We start from the raw sequence: 17,555 nt of genomic DNA, 5'->3' as shown, positions 1-17,555 counted from the left end.
TTGCACACACACTCCCACGTACACACGTGTACTCTTCTGCACTCACATGTACAACACAGACACCCCCCATGTATAGTCACATGATTCACACACATGCACACACATGCACACACATTCACTCACGCATATCTGCACACGTTCACTATTGTGCTCTCATGCATACACTACACACTCAGACATGCACACACCCACCCAACTCTCAACAGCACATTCAGAAGCATGTATTCTCACAGTGTACACACTCGTGACAGACTTACATGTGACATGTACAGACTCACGTGTGCACACACCAGTTCGAACAGACGATGCACAGATGCACTCAGCACACGGCCACACTCGTGCGTGCTCTCACACGCATGCAGGAGGCACGCTCCGGCTCCACCCCTGCCTGTGCCCTCACACAGCACCAAGTGGCAACCCAGGGCTAGACCTCAGACAGCAGTCTGCAGCTTTGACCTCCGACCTCGCACCCTCCCCCGGATGTGGTCATGTCATGGATTTTTATTCCTGGAGAACATCACTGTGGACTGTGCCACCACACTGCCCAGTGGGCTCAGGAGGCTGGTGCAGCCCCGGGACCCACGAGGTTCACTGGCTCCCATCCAGTCTCTTTGGTCTCAGGGATGAGCTGCTCTCTGCTCTGCCAGGGGCAGCGGGGCAGGAAGGTGGGGGACGCCTTCTGGAGAGGCTGGGGGCAGCCTCATGGCTCCCTGGCCTGCCCTGAGCTGGGCACCGAGGGGCCTGCCCCTCGAGGGACAGAGAGGCTCGCAGATCTATGAACCAGCCTCACAAAGCACTGAGGGTGGCACAGAGCTTCGTCCACAGCTCTGCGTCCACAGTGAGTGCTCAGTGCTGCCCCAGGGCGCTGGTCACGGGGGCCACGGGCAGGCAGCAGGCTGGGGGGTGGAGACGAGAGCCACCCCGCGGCGGTCATTGGTAGCTTGTCTGGTTATCTTGTGAGGATGCAGGTACTGGACACCATGGTCTATTACAAGGTCACTGTTAGGTTTACAAGAACCCCGGGAATCGAGGATCCTGTGCTGAGATACTGGGCAACGTGCCTGGGACCCTGGGCACGCCCGCCCCCCTACCCCGGCAGGTGTGGGGAAAGATCTGGAAAGATCTGGTCCTCTTGGAGCCCCCCGCCCCCACGCAGAAGCTGACAAGGCCTGGTGATGAGGCTGCGCAGGGCAAGGAAAGCCTGGCGCTCAGGGGGCTGGAAAACACACGTGTGCGTGGCTGTGCAGGAAGATGTGCACATGGGTGGTGTATGTGACATATGCTGTGTGCAGTGCATGTGACATGCACACCGCATGTGTGTGCCCATGGTGTACTGTGCACACGTGTGGCGTGTGCATGTGGCAGTGCACACATGTATGGCACGTGCACCAACACACACGTGTGGGTGTGGGTGTGGGTTCACACATGCACAGACCCGGGGGGAGGGATCCAGGCTGCAGAGGCGCACACACTCTCCCCTCGGGCTGTCTGGGCTTCTGCCTCTGCAGGGACCCAGAGCCCCTCCCGTGGGACACGCAGCTGCCATCGCAGAAGGACTTCGGTCATTGACGCCTGTCCTCTGAGTTGGGGCTTTGTGCCCACATGTTCATGGAAATGCCAGACCCTCTCTCTTTGTGGCAGGGACTTTATTGTTCCCAAACGCCATGGTGGGCAGGCCCCGGTCCCAACGGTGCCCGGCCTCAGAAGCCGAGTGGACATTAGAGGATGTGTGGTGGGAGTTTCCAGGACACTGACCCCTCAGAGACCCTGCCGGCCCTGGGGGAGGCTGAGGGTCCCCAGAATGAGGCAGCTGCACAGGGGCCTGTGATGCTCTCCGGCTCGGGGTGAACAGAGAGCCGGCCTGGGCCAAGGAGTGGGCTGAGTCCTCTGATGCTCCAGACCGACAGGCAGGCTGCCCGCCTCTAAGAACAAACCTTAACAGAATGCACACGTGAGCCACTGGGAGACGTTGGTGGTGCCTCCTGCCGCGGCCAGGGCCATCGAGGCAGCAGGGATCAGATGGGTGCACGTGGGCACGCAGGGCGGGTCCTCCACCTGGCTGCCGGGGACGGGGCGCTGTGGGTTTGAAGCAGATGACTGTGGGCAGGTCTTGCTCCTGAGCGTGGGCTCCGTGGAGGCAATCGTGTCCCAGAGCACCTTCCCTCTCACGTCCTTCCTGGGCAGGGGTGAGTGGTGTGTCTGCCAAGGCTGGGTTGAGAGGTGACCCCCACCCACCCCAGGGGCAGAGGGCTCTGCTTTGGGGTAGTCCCGGCCGCTACACCGTTGTCTCGTTCCTCCAGGGCCCCGTGCGGATGTTGCCTGTGCTGTCTGAGCCGAAGGGGGCGGCATCCCGCACATCGCCCTTGAGCAGCCCGTTCTGGCCAGGGCCACCAAAGGGCAGCGACTGTGTCCGGCGGAGCATCTCCAGGCGCGCCGGGCCGCGGGCCGCCTCCCTGCTGGGCCTTGGCGGACAGCTGTAGAGCACGGGGCTGGGGGCGCTGCCCTCGGGCTGGCTGACCAGGGGGAAGGGGTCGCCCTGGGCACAGCAGGCCAGCGCGTGAGGGCCCACGGGGCCCTCGAGCGAGCTGGGCGGGCTTTCCGAGCGCGAGCTGTGTGGGCTGCCATCCAGGCTGGACGGGATGTGGTAGGCGTACTCCTGCTCGGCCGCGGCTGCCCGGTGCCGGCTGAAGTAGTGCGGCTTAGTTCTGCCCTGGACGCACGTGTGCAGGTGTGTGTCGTGCTCGAAGGCGTCCCCCTCGTGCACGTGGGCTGCATCCTCCATGAGCTGCTCGCAGTGCATCTGGGCACAGCAGGGCGTGGCTGGTGACAGGCAGCTGACGTGGCCTTGGGTGGCCTGCAGGTTGGTCATCTTGCAGTGGCTGGCGGATGGGTGGCCGAAGCCCAACGCCTTACCGGGACATGGTGAGTCCTGCAGGCAGGCCACCTGGCCCAGCGCGTCCCCGTTGGCATCGAGGGCGGGGCGGGCGCTGAGCTTCGCAGGGTGGGGGTCCCGGCGGGCAGGGCAGCAAGACCACCAGCAGTGCCACACGTCGTCGCGCTTGGCACAGTGGTGGATGAGCACGAAGAGCCCCAGGGTCACGCAGAAGGCGCCGTACAGGCAGCTGAAGACCATGTCCAGGACGTGGCCCTGCGACACAGCCAGCGCCCCGAAGGCCCACGTGGCCACGAACAGGAGGAGCGTGAAGGCGGCCGCCCGCAGCTGGGCCTTGAACGAGTGCTCGTTCTGCAGCAGCGAGGCGGCCAGGCCGTCGGGGGCGGCTGGTGTGCCCCCCGGGGTCCCAGGGCCGCCCTCTGGGCCCGCCAGCCGCTGCTGCTCCTCCGTCCGCTCCCTGAGCTCGTACCTGCGCTCCGGGTGGCGCCGGAGCTGGATGTAGGTGCCAAGGAAGTACACGCAGGTGACCAGGGCAATGAAGGCCACCGGCCCATAGAAGGCGCCCAGGCTGGGCTCCCAGGCCATCCAGCAGCTGCAGGGGAGAGGGGGGTCAGCAAGGGGTCGCTCCGGGCAGCCTGCTGGGTTGAGTAGGGCTCACTGCCTCCCTGGGGTCACGTGATAAGGAGACGCCCGACCTGAGACAGCATGGCTGGGCTGGGGCGGGGGGCGCAGGCAGGACAGAGTGGGGCCCCAGGGAGGTCCCAGGAGGCGCTGGGCCCCGAGCAGGACTTGGGGCTTCGCCTCCCAGGGCAGCTGTGGGAGGAGCACGGGGGTCGGGGGCGTGCTGGCTCCCCAGGAGGCTCTGCTGAGGAGAGCGGAGGGACTGCTGGGGCAGCCCAGGGGACCAGCCCCACAGCCTTCGACCCACAGAGGTCACCGCCGGGTGGAGCTGACAGGCGGCCCCACAGTGCAAGGCCACCGAGGCGAAGGGCCCCACCCCGCCCGCCGGCCAGAGGAGCCTCGGGCGGGCCGGGGGCGCTGGAGGGGGCGGGAGTAGGGGAGGGGCAGATAGCCGGCGCGGAGGGCAGCTCTGTCGGCCATCTGGGCCCCGGAACGCGGCTGGGACCGCTCAGCCGTCCTGGGCCGTCCTTTGCGCCCCTCCAGGCCCTCCCTGTGCGGCCAAACCAGTCCGTAGCGCGGGCGGGGTTGTGGGGGCGCCCGAGCTGGGGAAGGCGGCTCTGGGCCCCTGCGAGGCGCGCGGGGGACTGGGGGCGCCCGGTACTCACTACGCGGCATCCTCGGCCTCCATCCCGTAGTTCCTGATGTTCGTGGCGGCCGTGACGCCGCAGATGACCAGAGGGGCCCCGCCGCCGACGAGGTAGAACCTGCAGGGGAGGGGGCGCTCACTGCCCTCGGGGCCCCCGCACCCCAGCGCAGCCCCGTAGCCCCGCTCCCTGCGCCGCCCGCGGGCAAGGCAGGGGGAGGCCCTGCTGTCCGCTGCCCATGCGCAGCAGCCCGACCTGACTGAAGAGCGCTGCCGGTGTCCTGCCGGACCTGGCCTCCCCCGCGCCCCAGCCCCTACATCCCCACCCCAGGTTCCCCATGCCCCCTCCCCCACGCCCCTCCCCCATTCCCCACGCCCCTCCCCCATGTCCCCATGTCCCCTCCCCACGCCCCTCCCCCACCCCATGTCCCCACTCCCCTCCGCCATGTCTCCACGCCCCTCATGTCCCCCATGTCCCCTCCCCACGCCCCTCCCCCACCCCATGCCCCTCCCCATGTCCCCTATGTCCCCTCCCCACGCCCCTCCCCCATGTCCCTCCCCCACCCCATGCCCCTCCCCATGTCCCCCATGTCCCCTCCCCACGCCCCTCCCCCACCCCACGCCCCTCCCCATGTCCCCCATGTCCCCTCCCCACGCCCCTCCCCCACGTTCCCCATGCCCCCACGCCCCTCCCCCACCCCACGCCCCTCCCCCATGTCCCCCATGTCCCCCATATCCCCTCCCCCGTGCCCCCGCTTTTCCCACACACCCCGTCCACGTGTCCTCCCCTCGCCTCTCTGCCTGCACAGAGATGACCCTGGCCGGGCCCAGCGCGTGTGTCTGGGGGCGGGCGGCGCCTTGGTTCAGGAAGAACAGAACGAGGTGAAGGCCCTGGGCGGGGGTGGGCCGCGGTGGGCGGGGCGGGGCCCGCTGTGGACACGGCGGGGCCGCGCACCCCCAGGGGACAGCCTGGCGCTGCGGTGGGTGCCTGCTCAGCCGCCCCGCCTCGGGCGCAGGTGTTGCTGGGCGGCGCTGGAGGCTCTCAGCAGGTGCCCGCCGAGTCGCCCTCAGGGGGGCCCAGGCCACACCTGTTGGCGGTGTCAGTGACTGACCGGTGCCTGCGCGGGCCGGACGCCTGGGTGGGGGAAGCGCTCAGAGCTGCAGTTCCTTGAGCCTGGCAGCCGAGTTTTCCGTGGCCTGGGGCAGGTTCTGGCGTGTGACCCTCCTGGAGGCAGGGACTCATCCGGGTGGGGTCGGCTCGACCCCCAGACGGAGCTGACTCTCCCGTCTGCGGGCCTTGGCCAACAGCTCCACCCAAGGGTGCTGCCCCACGTGGGATCCTGGGGGTGTGAGCGTGGGCGCCTGGCCACAAGCACGTGACTGTCACACACGCGGAGGCGGCAGCCTTGGGGGATCCAGCGCGGGACGACCCCCACAGGAAGATGTCATTCTCAGGATGCCACAAGCAACCACATCACTTCGACGGCGCCAGGCCCCCAGTGACAGGAACGATTCCAGGTCCACGGGGAAGAGCCGGGAGACCTGCACGCAGTTACCCCAGTGACGGCCGGGGCCTCTGCGCCCCCAAAAGTCTACCAGAAGGAAGGTCAAAGGAAAACACGTCCCAGACAAAGATGAAGCCCGGAAGGGTCCTTGTCAGCTGACCTACGCTTCAGGAAATGCCAGATGAAAGCTTTCAGGCTGAAGGTGTACTGCACAAATAGAAACTTGGAGGAATGAAGACCATAAGAAGCCCTGAATATTTGGGTAAAGAGAAAACATTCTGTTTCCTCTTAGTTTCTTTACAATATATATTACTGATTAAAGAAAGAATTTAACACTGCCCTATGGAGTTTGCAGGACTTCTCTGATGGCTCAGATGGTAAAGCATCTGCCTACAATGCTGGAGACCAGGGTTCAATCCCTGGGTGGGGAAGATCCCTTGGAGGAGGAAATGGCAACCCAAGTATTCTTGCCTGGAAAATCCCATGAACAGAGAAGCCTGACAGGCTACAGTCCATGGGATGGCAAAGAGTTGGTCACGACTGAGCAACTTCACTTTCACTTGTGGAATTTATAATATATATGGGGCAACATTGACGTCTGTAGTGGAAAGAGAGGGGGGGCACAGGGTCGCAAAGTTTCTAATTCTAATGGTTTTTACATGGAATAGTGTGACTTTCAAACTAAAGAGATGTGAAAAGGCTGTGGATTTTAACCCCTAAAGCAGCCATGAAAAGTAATAAGCAAAAAACTAATAGATAAATTAAAAAGAAATATTAAAATAACTCAAAAGAAGAAAATAAAAAAGGAAAGGAGGAATAGAAGAAAACAAGGAGAAAAAAGTAAAAACAGAAAACAGAGAAATGGAGACAAAATCAAAATGCCACTAAATTTTAATGGATTAAGCATTTCAGATCAAAGGCAGAGATCATCAGAATACATCAATAACAGCAAAAAAGCAAGACCCTGTTTTATGCTGTATACAATAGGAGAAAACATTTTAAATAAAAAGATATACAGTGGTTGAAAATTAATGGATGGATAAAGCTATCCACATGAACTGAGTCTAAGAGGCCAGAGTGGCTGCATTAATACAGGACAAAATAAACTTTAAGAAAAGAGAGAAAGAAGGGCATTTCGTAATGATATCCATGTTAGTTCGTGGGAAGACATTTAAACTGTAAATGTGAGGGGGCCAGAGGGAAGATTCAAAATACGTGAAGCAAAAATGGACAGAAATAATTAAAGGGAGAAATAATTCCAAAATCACAGCTGGTGTTTTGAACTCCCCTCTCTTAGCAACTGATGGGATAAGCAGGCAAAAAGTTAATAAACAGAAGATCTGAACAATAACATTAGTCATGTTTCCCTAATGTTCTTTCTAGAAAATCACACCCAATAATTGCACAGCACGAATTCTTTTCAAGTGCACACGATCTATTAATCATTGCAGATGATAAAACAAGTGCTTCATAAAACAAGTGCTGATAAGTTTAAAAGCATTTAAATCACACAGAGTATATTCTCTGAGATCAAAATGAGACTAAATTAGAAATTAATAGCAATAAGATAATTAGGAAAATCACACATATCTGAAAAATGAAATGATATACTGCTAAATAATTCATGGATGAAAGAAGAAATTATAAGGAAATCTGGAAAATATTTTAACCAAAGTGAGAAAGAAAATTCAGTATAATATTTCTGGGATGCAGCTAAAGCTGGGCTTAGAGGGACACTCGTAGCTGTGTACTTCCATGAGAAAAAAAGAAAGGTTTAAAGTTCAATGACCAAAGATTCCACCTCAACAGGGCAGAAAAATAAAACAGCAAAGTGAACTCAGAGTAACCAGGAGGAAGGAGATGACAAAAACAGGGGCAGAAATAAATGAAAAAAGAAAAAAAAAAAGTCCAACAAGAACCTCCTGCATAGCACAGGAAGCTGCTCAGTGTGGTGTGGCAGCCTGGGTGGGAGAGGAGTTTGGGGGAGGATGGATACGTGTGTGTGCAGACAGTGTCAAAAATCAAGGTCAGCTGGACGTGGTCAAGCAGGAGATGGCACGAGTGAATATCGGCCTTTTAGGAATCAGTGAACTAAAATGGACGAGAATGGGTGAATTTAATTCAGATGACCACTCTCGAGGGGCTTCCCAGGCGGCGCTAGTGGTAAGGAACCTGCCTGTCAAAGCAGGAGATGCAAGAGATGTGGGTTTGATCCCTGGGTGGGGAAGACCTTCTGGAGTAGGAAATGGCAACCCACTCTAGTATTCTTGCCTGCAGAATCTCATGGCCAGAGGAACCTAGGGGCTACAGTCCATAGGGTCACAAAGAGTCGGACACACTGAAGTGACTTAGCACTCTCTGTGGGCAAGAATCCCTTAGAAGAAATGGAATAGCCCTCATAGTCAACAAAAGGGTCCAAAATACAATACTTCAGTGCAATCTCAAAAACAACAGAATGATCTCTGTTCGTTTCCAAGGCAAACCATTCAGCATCACAGTGATCCAAGTCTATGCCTCAACCACTAACGCAGAAGAAGCTGAAGTTGAACGGTTCTGTGAAGACCTACAAGACCTTCTAGAGCTAACACCAAAAAAAACCCCACAAAGATGTAATTTTCATCATAGGAGGTTGGAATGCAAAAGTAGGAAGTAACAGGCAAGTTTGGCCTTGGAGTACAGAATGAAGCAGGGCAAAGGCTAAGAGAGTTTTGCCAAGAGAATGCACTGGTCATAGCAAACACCCTCTTCCAACAACACAAGAGAAGACTCTACACATGGACATCACCAGATGGTCAACACCGAAATCAGATTGATTATATTCTTTGCAGCTGAAGATGGAAAAGCTCTATACAGTCATTAGAAACAGTAGAAACAAGACTGGGAGCTGACTGTGGCTGAGATCATGAATTCCTTATTGCCAAAGTCAGACTTATATTGAAGAAAGTAGGGAAAACCACTAGACCATTCAGGTATGACCTAAATCAAATCCCTTATGATTATACATGCTTATACAGTGAAGGTGACAAATAGGTTCAGGGATTAGATCTGTGTAGACAACGTGCCTGAAGAACTATGGACACAGGTTTGTGAAATTGTGTAGCAGACGGTGACCAAGACCACCCCAAAGAAAAAGAAATTCAAGAAGGTAAGTGGTTGTCTGAGGAGACCTTACACATGCCTGAGAAAAGAAGAGAAGCGAAAGGCAAGGGAGAAAGGGAAACTGCACGCAGAGTTCCAGAGAATAGCAAGGAGAGACAAGAAAGCCTTCTTAAGTGAACAATGCAAAGAAATAGAGGAAAACAGTAGAATGGGAAAGACTAGAGATATCTTCAAGAAAATTAGAGATACCAAGGGAACATTTCATGCAAAGATGGGCTCAATAAAGGACAGAAATGGTGTGGACCTAACAGAAGCAGAAAATACTAAGAAGAGGTGGCCAGAATACAGCAAAGAACTGTTCAAGAAAGGTCTTAATGACCCGGATAACTGCAATGGTGTGACCACTCACCTAGAGCCAGACATCCTGGAATGTGAAGTCAAGTGGGTCTTAGGAAGCATCACTATAAACAAAGCTAGTGGAAGTGATGGAATTCCAGTTGAGCTATTTCAAATCCTAAAAGATGCTGTAGTTAAAGTGCTGCACTCAATATGCCAGCAAATTTGAAAAACTCAGCAGTGGCCACAGGACTGGAAAAGGTGTTTTCATCCCAGTCCCAAACAAAGGCAATGCCAAAAAATGTTCAAAGTGAAAGTGAAGTCGCTCAGTCGTGTCCGACTCTTTGCAACCCCATGGACTGTAGCCTATGAGGCTCCTCCATCCATGAAATTTTCTAGGCAAGAGTACTGGAGTGAGTTGTCATTTCCTTCTCCAAAAGGACATTCAAACTACTGTACAATTACACTCATTCCATATGTTAGCAAGATTACGCTCAAAATCCTTCAAGCTAGGCTTCAACAGTATATGAACTGAGAACTTTCTGATGTACAAGCTGGATTTAGAAAATGAACCTGTATGCAGGTCAAGAAACAACAGTTAGAACTGGACAGGGAACAAAGCACTAGTTCAAAATCTGGAAAACAGGGTGTCAAAGCTCCACATTATCACCTGCTGATTTAATTACATGCAGCACATGCTATGCAAAACGCTGGGCTGGAGGAAGCACAAGCTGGAATCAGTACTGCAGGGAGAAACATTGACAGCCTGAGATACGCGGACGGCACCACTCTAATGGCAGAAAGTGAAGAGGCACTAAAGAGCCTCTTGATGAGGGTGAAAGAAGAGGGTGAACAAGTTGGCTTAAAACTCAATACAAAAAACTAAGATCATGGCATCTGGTCCCAACTGTGGTGTTGGAGAATACTCTTGAGAATCCCTTGGACTGCACGGAGATCAAACCAGTCAATCCTAAAGGAAATCAGTCCTGAATATTCATTGGAAGGACTGATGCTGAAGAAGCTCTAATCCTTTGTCTACCTGATGCAAAGAACTGACTCATTGGAAAAGACCCTGATGCTGGGAAAGATTGAAGGCGGGAGGAGAAGAGGGCGACAGAGGATGAGATGGTTGGATGGCATCACCGACTCAATGGACACATTGCTGTTCAGTCACTCAGTCCTGTCTGACTCTTTGCAACCTCTTGGACTGCTGCATTCCAGGCTTACCTGTCCTTCACTATCTCCTGGAGTTTGCTCAGACAATGGACATGAGTTTGAGCAAACTCTGGGCTTTCCTGGTGGCTCAGATGTAAAGAATCTGTCTGCAATGAGGGAGACCCAGCTTCGATCCCTGGGTCAGGAAGATCCCCTGGAGAAGGGCATGACTACCCACTCCTGTATTCTTGCCTGGAGAATCCCATGGACAGAGGAGCCTGGCGGGCTACAGTCCATGGGGTCGCAGAGTCAGACGTGACTGAGTGACTGAACAACAAGAAGCCCGTGTGTCCCCGGATGGTGAGGTGGGGAAGGCCCCCCAGGTTCAGGCAGGGGCAAGGTGACCGTGCCTCTGGTCCCTCTGAGCATCTCCTGGATGCCGGCACCGTGACGAGGCAGCAGAGAAGCAAAGGTACCAGTGAGAATGGAGTCGATGCCCTTCCGTCTGCAGGTGCCCCGACCAGTTCCCTGAAAAACGCTGTGGCGGCTCCAAGACTTCTGCTGGGAATAAGGGGCGGGTCTAGATGGCTGGCAGCTTATCGCACAGAGATCAGTCACCAGCTTATCACAGAGATCAGTCACCAGCTTATCACAGAGATCAGTCACCAGCTTATCGCAGAGATCAGTCACCAGCTTATCGCAGAGATCAGCTACCAGCTTATCGCAGAGATCAGCTACCAGCTTATCGCAGAGATCAGTCACCAGCTTATCACACAGATCAGTCACCAGCTTATCGCAGAGATCAGCTACCAGCTTATCACAGAGATCAGTCACTAGCTTATCGCAGAGATCAGCTACCAGCTTATCACAGAGATCAGCTACCAGCTTATCACAGAGATCAGTCACCAGCTTATCGCAGAGATCAGCTACCAGCTTATCGCAGAGATCAGTCACCAGCTTATCGCAGAGATCAGTCACCAGCTTATCGCAGAGATCAGCTACCAGCTTATCGCAGAGATCAGTCACCAGCTTATCGCAGAGATCAGTCACCAGCTTATCGCAGAGATCAGTCACCAGCTTATCGCAGAGATCAGCTACCAGCTTATCGCAGAGATCAGCTACCAGCTTATCGCAGAGATCAGTCACCAGCTTATCACAGTCACGCTTCATACACTGCACGGGGAAAGCACGCGGAGACAAAAGTGCTGTTTGCAGTGACATCAGGTCAAAACCCTGGAGGCCCTTTTTTCTAAATTGAAAATTTATATGGGGGCTTCCCTGGTGGTCTAGTGGGTAAGAGTCTGCCTGTCAATGCAGGGGACATGTGTTCAGTACCTGGTCTGGACGATCCCGTGTGCTGCAGAGCAAAGAAGCCCCCACACGGCGGCTGAGCCTGCCCGCCTGGAGCCCACACCCCGCAACAAGAGGTCACTGCACCTGCCCGCCCGCCACAGCTAGGGAAAGGCTGTGTGCACAGTGGTGAAGACCCACTGGAGCCAAAAATACGATAAAATAAAAAATAAATAAATTTTAAAAATAACTTATATGGAAACATTAAGGGCCTGGGCTATCTGAAAAGCAGGCAGTGTACCACGCCCCCGACTGCAGGGACGGACCCTGATGCCCAGCATCGGGCCGGGAGGGAAGGCTGACAGCAGGCAGGGCTGCTCAGCTCCGCCCCATCAGGCTGGCGAGGGGTCTCCCGTGGAGACAGCAGTTGAGCGCAGCCCCTCTGCTGGGAGCCTCCCTTCCTGGGGCGAGGCTGGGGCTCCTTATGAGAAGACAGACCACCTGGCAGGGGCCTGTGGAGGCAGCACTTTCGGCCTGGTGACAAGCAGTGACGGGAGATGAGCCCCCCAGCCCCGGCCTGGACTGGGCCCCCCATCGTTGCCTATAGCCCCTCCGGGCCTGCTCCCACGTGGACGTCCCCCTGTTCCTCTCCCGAGCATGGGCCCTCCCGTTGCTCTGTTGCCTGCAGCTCCAGGTTCAGCCTCACCCCTTCCCGCTGTAGCTCAGTACCTGCCTCACCATCGCGTGGTGCCCCCCAAACCGCTGCCTGCCTGGCACGACTGTGTGCCATCTGCAGGTGAAGGTGCCGCGGTGGGGCAGGGCCCACTCTGGCCCAAGCTCCTCCGGCCATGAGCTCCGAGGGCTTCCTCTGGGGCCCTGGGTGTGAGCACGGGCCATGAGACCAGCCTGGAGGGAAGGGAAAGGCAGCGACGGGCCCTGAACAGGCTGGATTCGCAGGATTTGCTGCAGGCCACCGGGGCCCAGGCGAATGGGTGGGGCTGCGCAAAGGAGGGGCCTCTGCAGACCCCTCGGGTACAGCGAACAGCCTCCAGGGCTCCAGCTCGGCACCCACAGAGGCCACGCCAGGCCAGACGGAGCTCCAGGGACAACGGGTGGGCGGCCTCAGGGCATGGGGAGACCTCGGGAGCCAGTTCTGCTCTGGGCTCACAGCAAGGGGACCCGCCTCCTGGACCCCCACCCCCTCCCATGCCCCCCGCCACGCCCCCCGATGCCACACTGGGCCCACCACGCTGACAGGTCCAAGGAGAGAAGCCCTGGGCTTCGATCAAGAGGCTCCTTCAGCACGTGGTGAGGTGGCGTGGCAAGCGGGCAAGGGGCCTCTGCTCAGGTCTGCAACCCGCGGCGGGCGCAGGACCCAGAGCCCCTCAGAGGCACCCAGCCACCCAGGGACAGCTCACCAGGAGATCCTGCTGCCGGCCTCACCCTGGGCAGGTAGGTGACCCCTCCTTTTCTTTCCCCGGCACTGCCCATGGGTCCAGATGGGTCCCCCAGCCCGCCCAGGAGGAGACCCAACCCAGCGGGGGTCCGGAGCGCTGGGTGGGCTCAGCCCCCGCTTCCCCCAAGGCGGACAGTCCCCCCAGCCCCCTGGGAGGGGCTGCCGCCTGGGCCAGACTGTGCCCTCGCCCTGGAGTCCTGTAGGTGGGCTCTGACGGCCTCTCCGCCGCGCCTGGTCGGGCCCCTGCAGCCCGCCGCCTCCCCCTCTGCGGGGAGCCTCGCCCTCCTCCGGCCGTTCGGCTCCGCGTCCAGCACCTGCGGGACCGCGGCCGGCAGAGGGCGCTGGAGGCCCGGGGCGCTGTCTGCGCGGCAGCCGCAGGGCGACCGGGCCCGTGCGAGGCCGTCCAGAGCCCTGCCCGGCCCCCGCCGCCCCCGTGGACCCTCCTGCTCAGCGTCAGCTCCCACCCGCAGCGGACCCCCGCCACGGCCGCTCCAGTGAGGTCGTGACCCCAGTGCCGAGGCGGCCGCTGCAAGAAGCGGGAGCGTGGAAGCCCCGGTCAACCCTGGGGGCTCCGGAAGGGCCCGCCCCGCGCGCCTGGGTTAGCCCGCGGCCTGGTTTCGGATTCCAGCGCCAGGACTGTGTATGATAAATTTGCTTGCTGCTAAGTTGCTCCGTCGTGTCTGACTCTTTGCGAGCCCACCGACAGCAGCCCGCCAGGCTCCTCTGTCCACGGGATTCTCCAGGCAAGAATACTGCCATGCCCTCCTCCAGGGCATCTTCCTGAGCAGGGGTCAAACCCGAGTCTCTTCTCCTGTGTTGGTAGGGGGAGTTCTTAACCACCAGCACCACCCGGGAAGCCCCGACGATAAATTCATGTAGTTTTAATTTATTCCAATAGGAGCAGGAAACTAACCTGGTCCCCAAGCTCACACTACCCAGAAAGTCACATCCCAGCAGAAAGCACAGAACTGTAAGTGAATCGCAGAGCTGAACCTGCGAGGCCTGTCACCGAGAAGGGTGGGTTTGTAAGGGGGTGCAGCGTTGGTGCCCAGGCTCCTGCTTCCGGCTGGGGGAGTCGGAAAGACACCGGTGACAGATGCGGGGGACGTGCCTACCTAGTCCTACAGCAGCGGAAGGATGGACGGATGGACAGACGGCCCAGAGGGGGACGGGAGGAGGCTGGGTGCTCAGCAGGGAGTGCAGATGGGACCCCAGAGCCCCCGCTCCCAGGAAAGATGAGCAAAACCTGGGGGGATGGTGGGCTCACAGACACCCCCCCTCCACCAGGAGCAGCGTGACTACAGAGGCTGGCCACTCATCCGCATCTCGCGGCCAGATGGTGACACAGTTTCAGACACGGGTCTGGAAAGCACGCTGGGCAGTGAAATAAACCTGGTAAAAATATAAAATGAGCGAGTCCATGTGTATACGGCTCAAAATCAGTGCAGACAAATTTGGGTGGTAAAACTATAAAAAAAGGCGATAAAAGTCATGAGTCAGGATGGGGGTGGGGCATGGCCGAGTTTCCTGCAGAGGAGGCTCCTGTTTCTTCCTTTGAAGGGCACAGGACTGTTTCATAAACCTGCATTGATGTTTTAGGCTTTTTGGGGGTATAAATGTTCTATTTCTTAAAAAATAAAAAAGTTTTTTAAAAACGAGGAAGGACCAGCCCTCCCCCCAGAGCCTGGGGTGCCTCCGAGTGGAGGGTGAAGGTTCCGGCAGCTCTGACCCCGGCTGACCCTGCTGCCTGCCCACCCACCCAGGCACTTGCCCGTCCTCTGTCCTGTCTTCAGGGCCTGGGACCTGTTTTGCACACTCCCCTGGCTGCTGACTGGAGCCCACGTGCAGTCAGAGTACACCATTCCCAGGACAGGGAGCCCTGGTCGGTGGGCGCAAGGCCCAGGTGAAGGGTGTTGTCCCTGCTGAGGCCCATGGGCCCTGCGTGGGCACGCGTGGTGCCCGCTGGGGAGTCTGGCTGGCTCCACGAGCCCCAGCTGCCCTGGAGGCCTTGCAGAGGGGCTCCAGCGACTGTTTGGCAGACAGTGACCTCAGAGTGCTGGAGTTTTCTGACTCTGACCCACGGACCCCTTCTGCTCCAGCTTCAGTGTTCAAGTGGGGCGTCTGTTTACCGACCCCGCGTCCTGAGTTTAGGGGCCCTGGGAAACCTGACTTGTAAATCCCAGCAACCGCCCCCGGTGCTTGTCTTCCGTCAGCTGAGCCAGGCAGGCCCTCTTTCCAGGTCACGGGGCCCACGCTTCCCTGAGTGTCCGAGGGGCCGCAGGAGAGGACAGAGGACTGCAGAGGCCAGATTCTCCCGCCACGGCCCAGCGACCGGAAGGGACCAGCAGGGGAAGAGGCCCGCAGCAAGGACGAGGGAGGAGCAGCCGCGTCAGGCCGTGAGGAAGGCCTGAGGGCCTGCCGGCCGCTCCGTGCACTGTCCAGGGGCAGGCCGCCCCCAGGAGGCCCGAGGGCCTGCCGGCCGCTCCGTCCACTGTACAGGGGCAGGCCGCCCCCAGGCCCCCCGAGGAGCTGCCACCAGCTGAGGCACCGGCTGGCCCATGCCCTTGTGGGTCCTGGGTCTCTGTGGATGAGATCCGCTGACATGAACAGAGGGGTCACTGCTCCTGGGCCCCCCATATCCTCGAGGAAGGGGGGTGCACTTAGAGGAGGGGTGGGCTGGAGACCTGGAGCAGCCCAGGGCAGTGGGCAGCAGCTGGAGTCCAGATGAGGATGAGCGCCCGGGCGCAGGCCTTCAGCCCAGAGTCTGTCGGAGGGGCACCCCCCTCCAGGTCCAGTTAGCGCTCCTGGTGTCGGTCAGGACTTCGAAACCCGAGAGATCAAGTCAGTGATTTCAGCGCGGATGAAAGAGCCACCCATGTACAGCGCCCGAGGGTGCGGCTTTGAGAGCCACCGACGTTGCCTCTGAGATGCAGATCCTCACGTCCAGCTCGCATTGACCGGCGGTGGGCAGAGGAGGGTGAAACCCTCAGGAACTTGACGCCTGGAGAAGAGCTGGTGGATGAAGGCCTGGGGCCATGTGAGGCGCGGAGGACGCCTGCCCGAGCCCCGACCATGCCGTGAAGGTGCTCCAGGACAGGCTCCTGTTCAGAACGTGGTACTGACTTAGTCGCTCAGTTGTGTCCGAATGACTCTTGGGAGCGCAGTCTGCCAGGCTCCTCTGTCCGTGGGACTTCCCAGGCAAGAACACCGGAGTGTGAACACTGCAGTGTGAACACCAGAGTGGTCTCCTATGGAGACCAGGAGGCACGGAAACCCAGCAGCCCGGCGTGTCCTGATTCTTGGGGGTAGGTCCCAGCACGCAAGGCTGTCCGCTCGCGTTTAGCTGACAAAAGCCCCCGTGTTCCTGGGCCAGGCCTGTGAGCCGGGCCGGGGTCCCAGGTGCGGCCTCACAGGGTCCTGCTCGGCTCTGAGCCCAGAGTCCTCTGCTCCCAAGGCCGCACACGGGGCTGTGTGGCTCCACCCGGCCCGGCGCTGGGTCAAGCACGTCCCAAGCTCCCAGCCGGCTTCAGCCTCTGCCCTGAGAAGGGGTCCCGGGCAGCGGGAGCCCCAGGGACCCCTCCCTCCCCTGGGCAGGGCCATCCAGAGTCTGGGCCGACTGCCTGCGGACCATGGATGAACCAGGCTGTGGGCACCACCAAGTGGGCTTTTCAGACCTTGAGACAGAAAACTACTTGGGGGCGCTGTATCGGGAGGCAGGGCAGGCTGCAGAGTCAGGACGTGGCTGCACGCAGCTGAATCAGTCCAGAACGCCAGCGGCCCCAGCCAGAAGGTATCTGATGCTGAGGTTTCGGTGGAGGCCCTGGGCCCGGGATCCCCTATCAAACGCTCCCCCCGCCGAGATGGCGGTCTCGGGAGGAGGTCTTGGTTGTAGGGTGGAGCCCTCCGGAAGCGCTTTTCCAGAGATCGCGGAGAGCCTCCTCGCCCCTGTGCTGTGTGAGAACACAGCCAGAGATGGGCCTTGAGGCCCAGGAGGCCGGTCCCGCCTCGTCTGCAGCTGGTTCCCACTGCTCGGTTGCTCTCAGATCTAGTTTCCAAAGGTCCCTGTGCGATGCCCTTGAGTGCGCCCCTGCCCTGCCAGGCCCCCCACGTGCGGCCCGCACGGCCCCCTTGTGAGTGCGTCTGCATTTCCTCCCGGGCTGTGCCGACCACTCACCCGGCAGCATCTGCACTCCTGGGACCCCTTCCCCTCCTTGCGAGCCTGCACAGACTGTCCCAGACTCAGCCTGAGGGTCTCCTCCCCCTGCGGCCCCCAGAGGTCCTCCTGCAGAGCCAGCCACCACCTCCGCGCTGAGCACTGGGATGGGGGGGACCCTGGGGTCCTGTGACAACAGCTGAGCCTGGGGTCCACAGCCATACAACTACCGCCTCTATGCTGAGCAGTGGGGCGGATGGGGTGGCCCGGGGGGCCCGAGATGACGGCTCAGCCTCTGGGCCTCACGTCAGAACACAGAGTCAGCCTGCTTTCCGCCAACAGCAGCTCAGATCAGCGTGGACGTTGTGCACTCCAGGCCCAATTAAACTATTTACTGACTTGCC

At 58.7% G+C, this 17,555-nt stretch overlaps 1 protein-coding gene across 2 annotated transcripts in view; it reads right to left on the bottom strand.

Annotated features, from left to right (window-relative positions):
- Positions 1-1,611: 1,611 nt before the first annotated feature.
- ADGRA1 (adhesion G protein-coupled receptor A1) overlaps positions 1,612-17,555 on the bottom strand; it is a 35,651-nt gene continuing 19,707 nt past the window's right edge. For both annotated transcript variants that reach the window (XM_025273971.3, XM_006070998.4), the window contains exons 6-7: positions 4,180-4,278; positions 1,612-3,485 (exon numbers count right to left, since the gene is read on the bottom strand). In XM_025273971.3, the coding sequence (XP_025129756.2) occupies positions 2,276-3,485; positions 4,180-4,278 (1,309 nt within the window). In that variant the 3' untranslated portion in view covers positions 1,612-2,275. The remainder of the gene's footprint in view (positions 3,486-4,179; positions 4,279-17,555) is intronic.

Source organism: Bubalus bubalis, chromosome 23 (genome assembly GCF_019923935.1).
Source record: "Bubalus bubalis isolate 160015118507 breed Murrah chromosome 23, NDDB_SH_1, whole genome shotgun sequence".
Classification (NCBI taxonomy): domain Eukaryota; kingdom Metazoa; phylum Chordata; class Mammalia; order Artiodactyla; family Bovidae; genus Bubalus; species Bubalus bubalis.
Note: the sequence above shows the minus strand (reverse complement) of the source record. Positions and strands in the feature narration are given on the sequence as shown.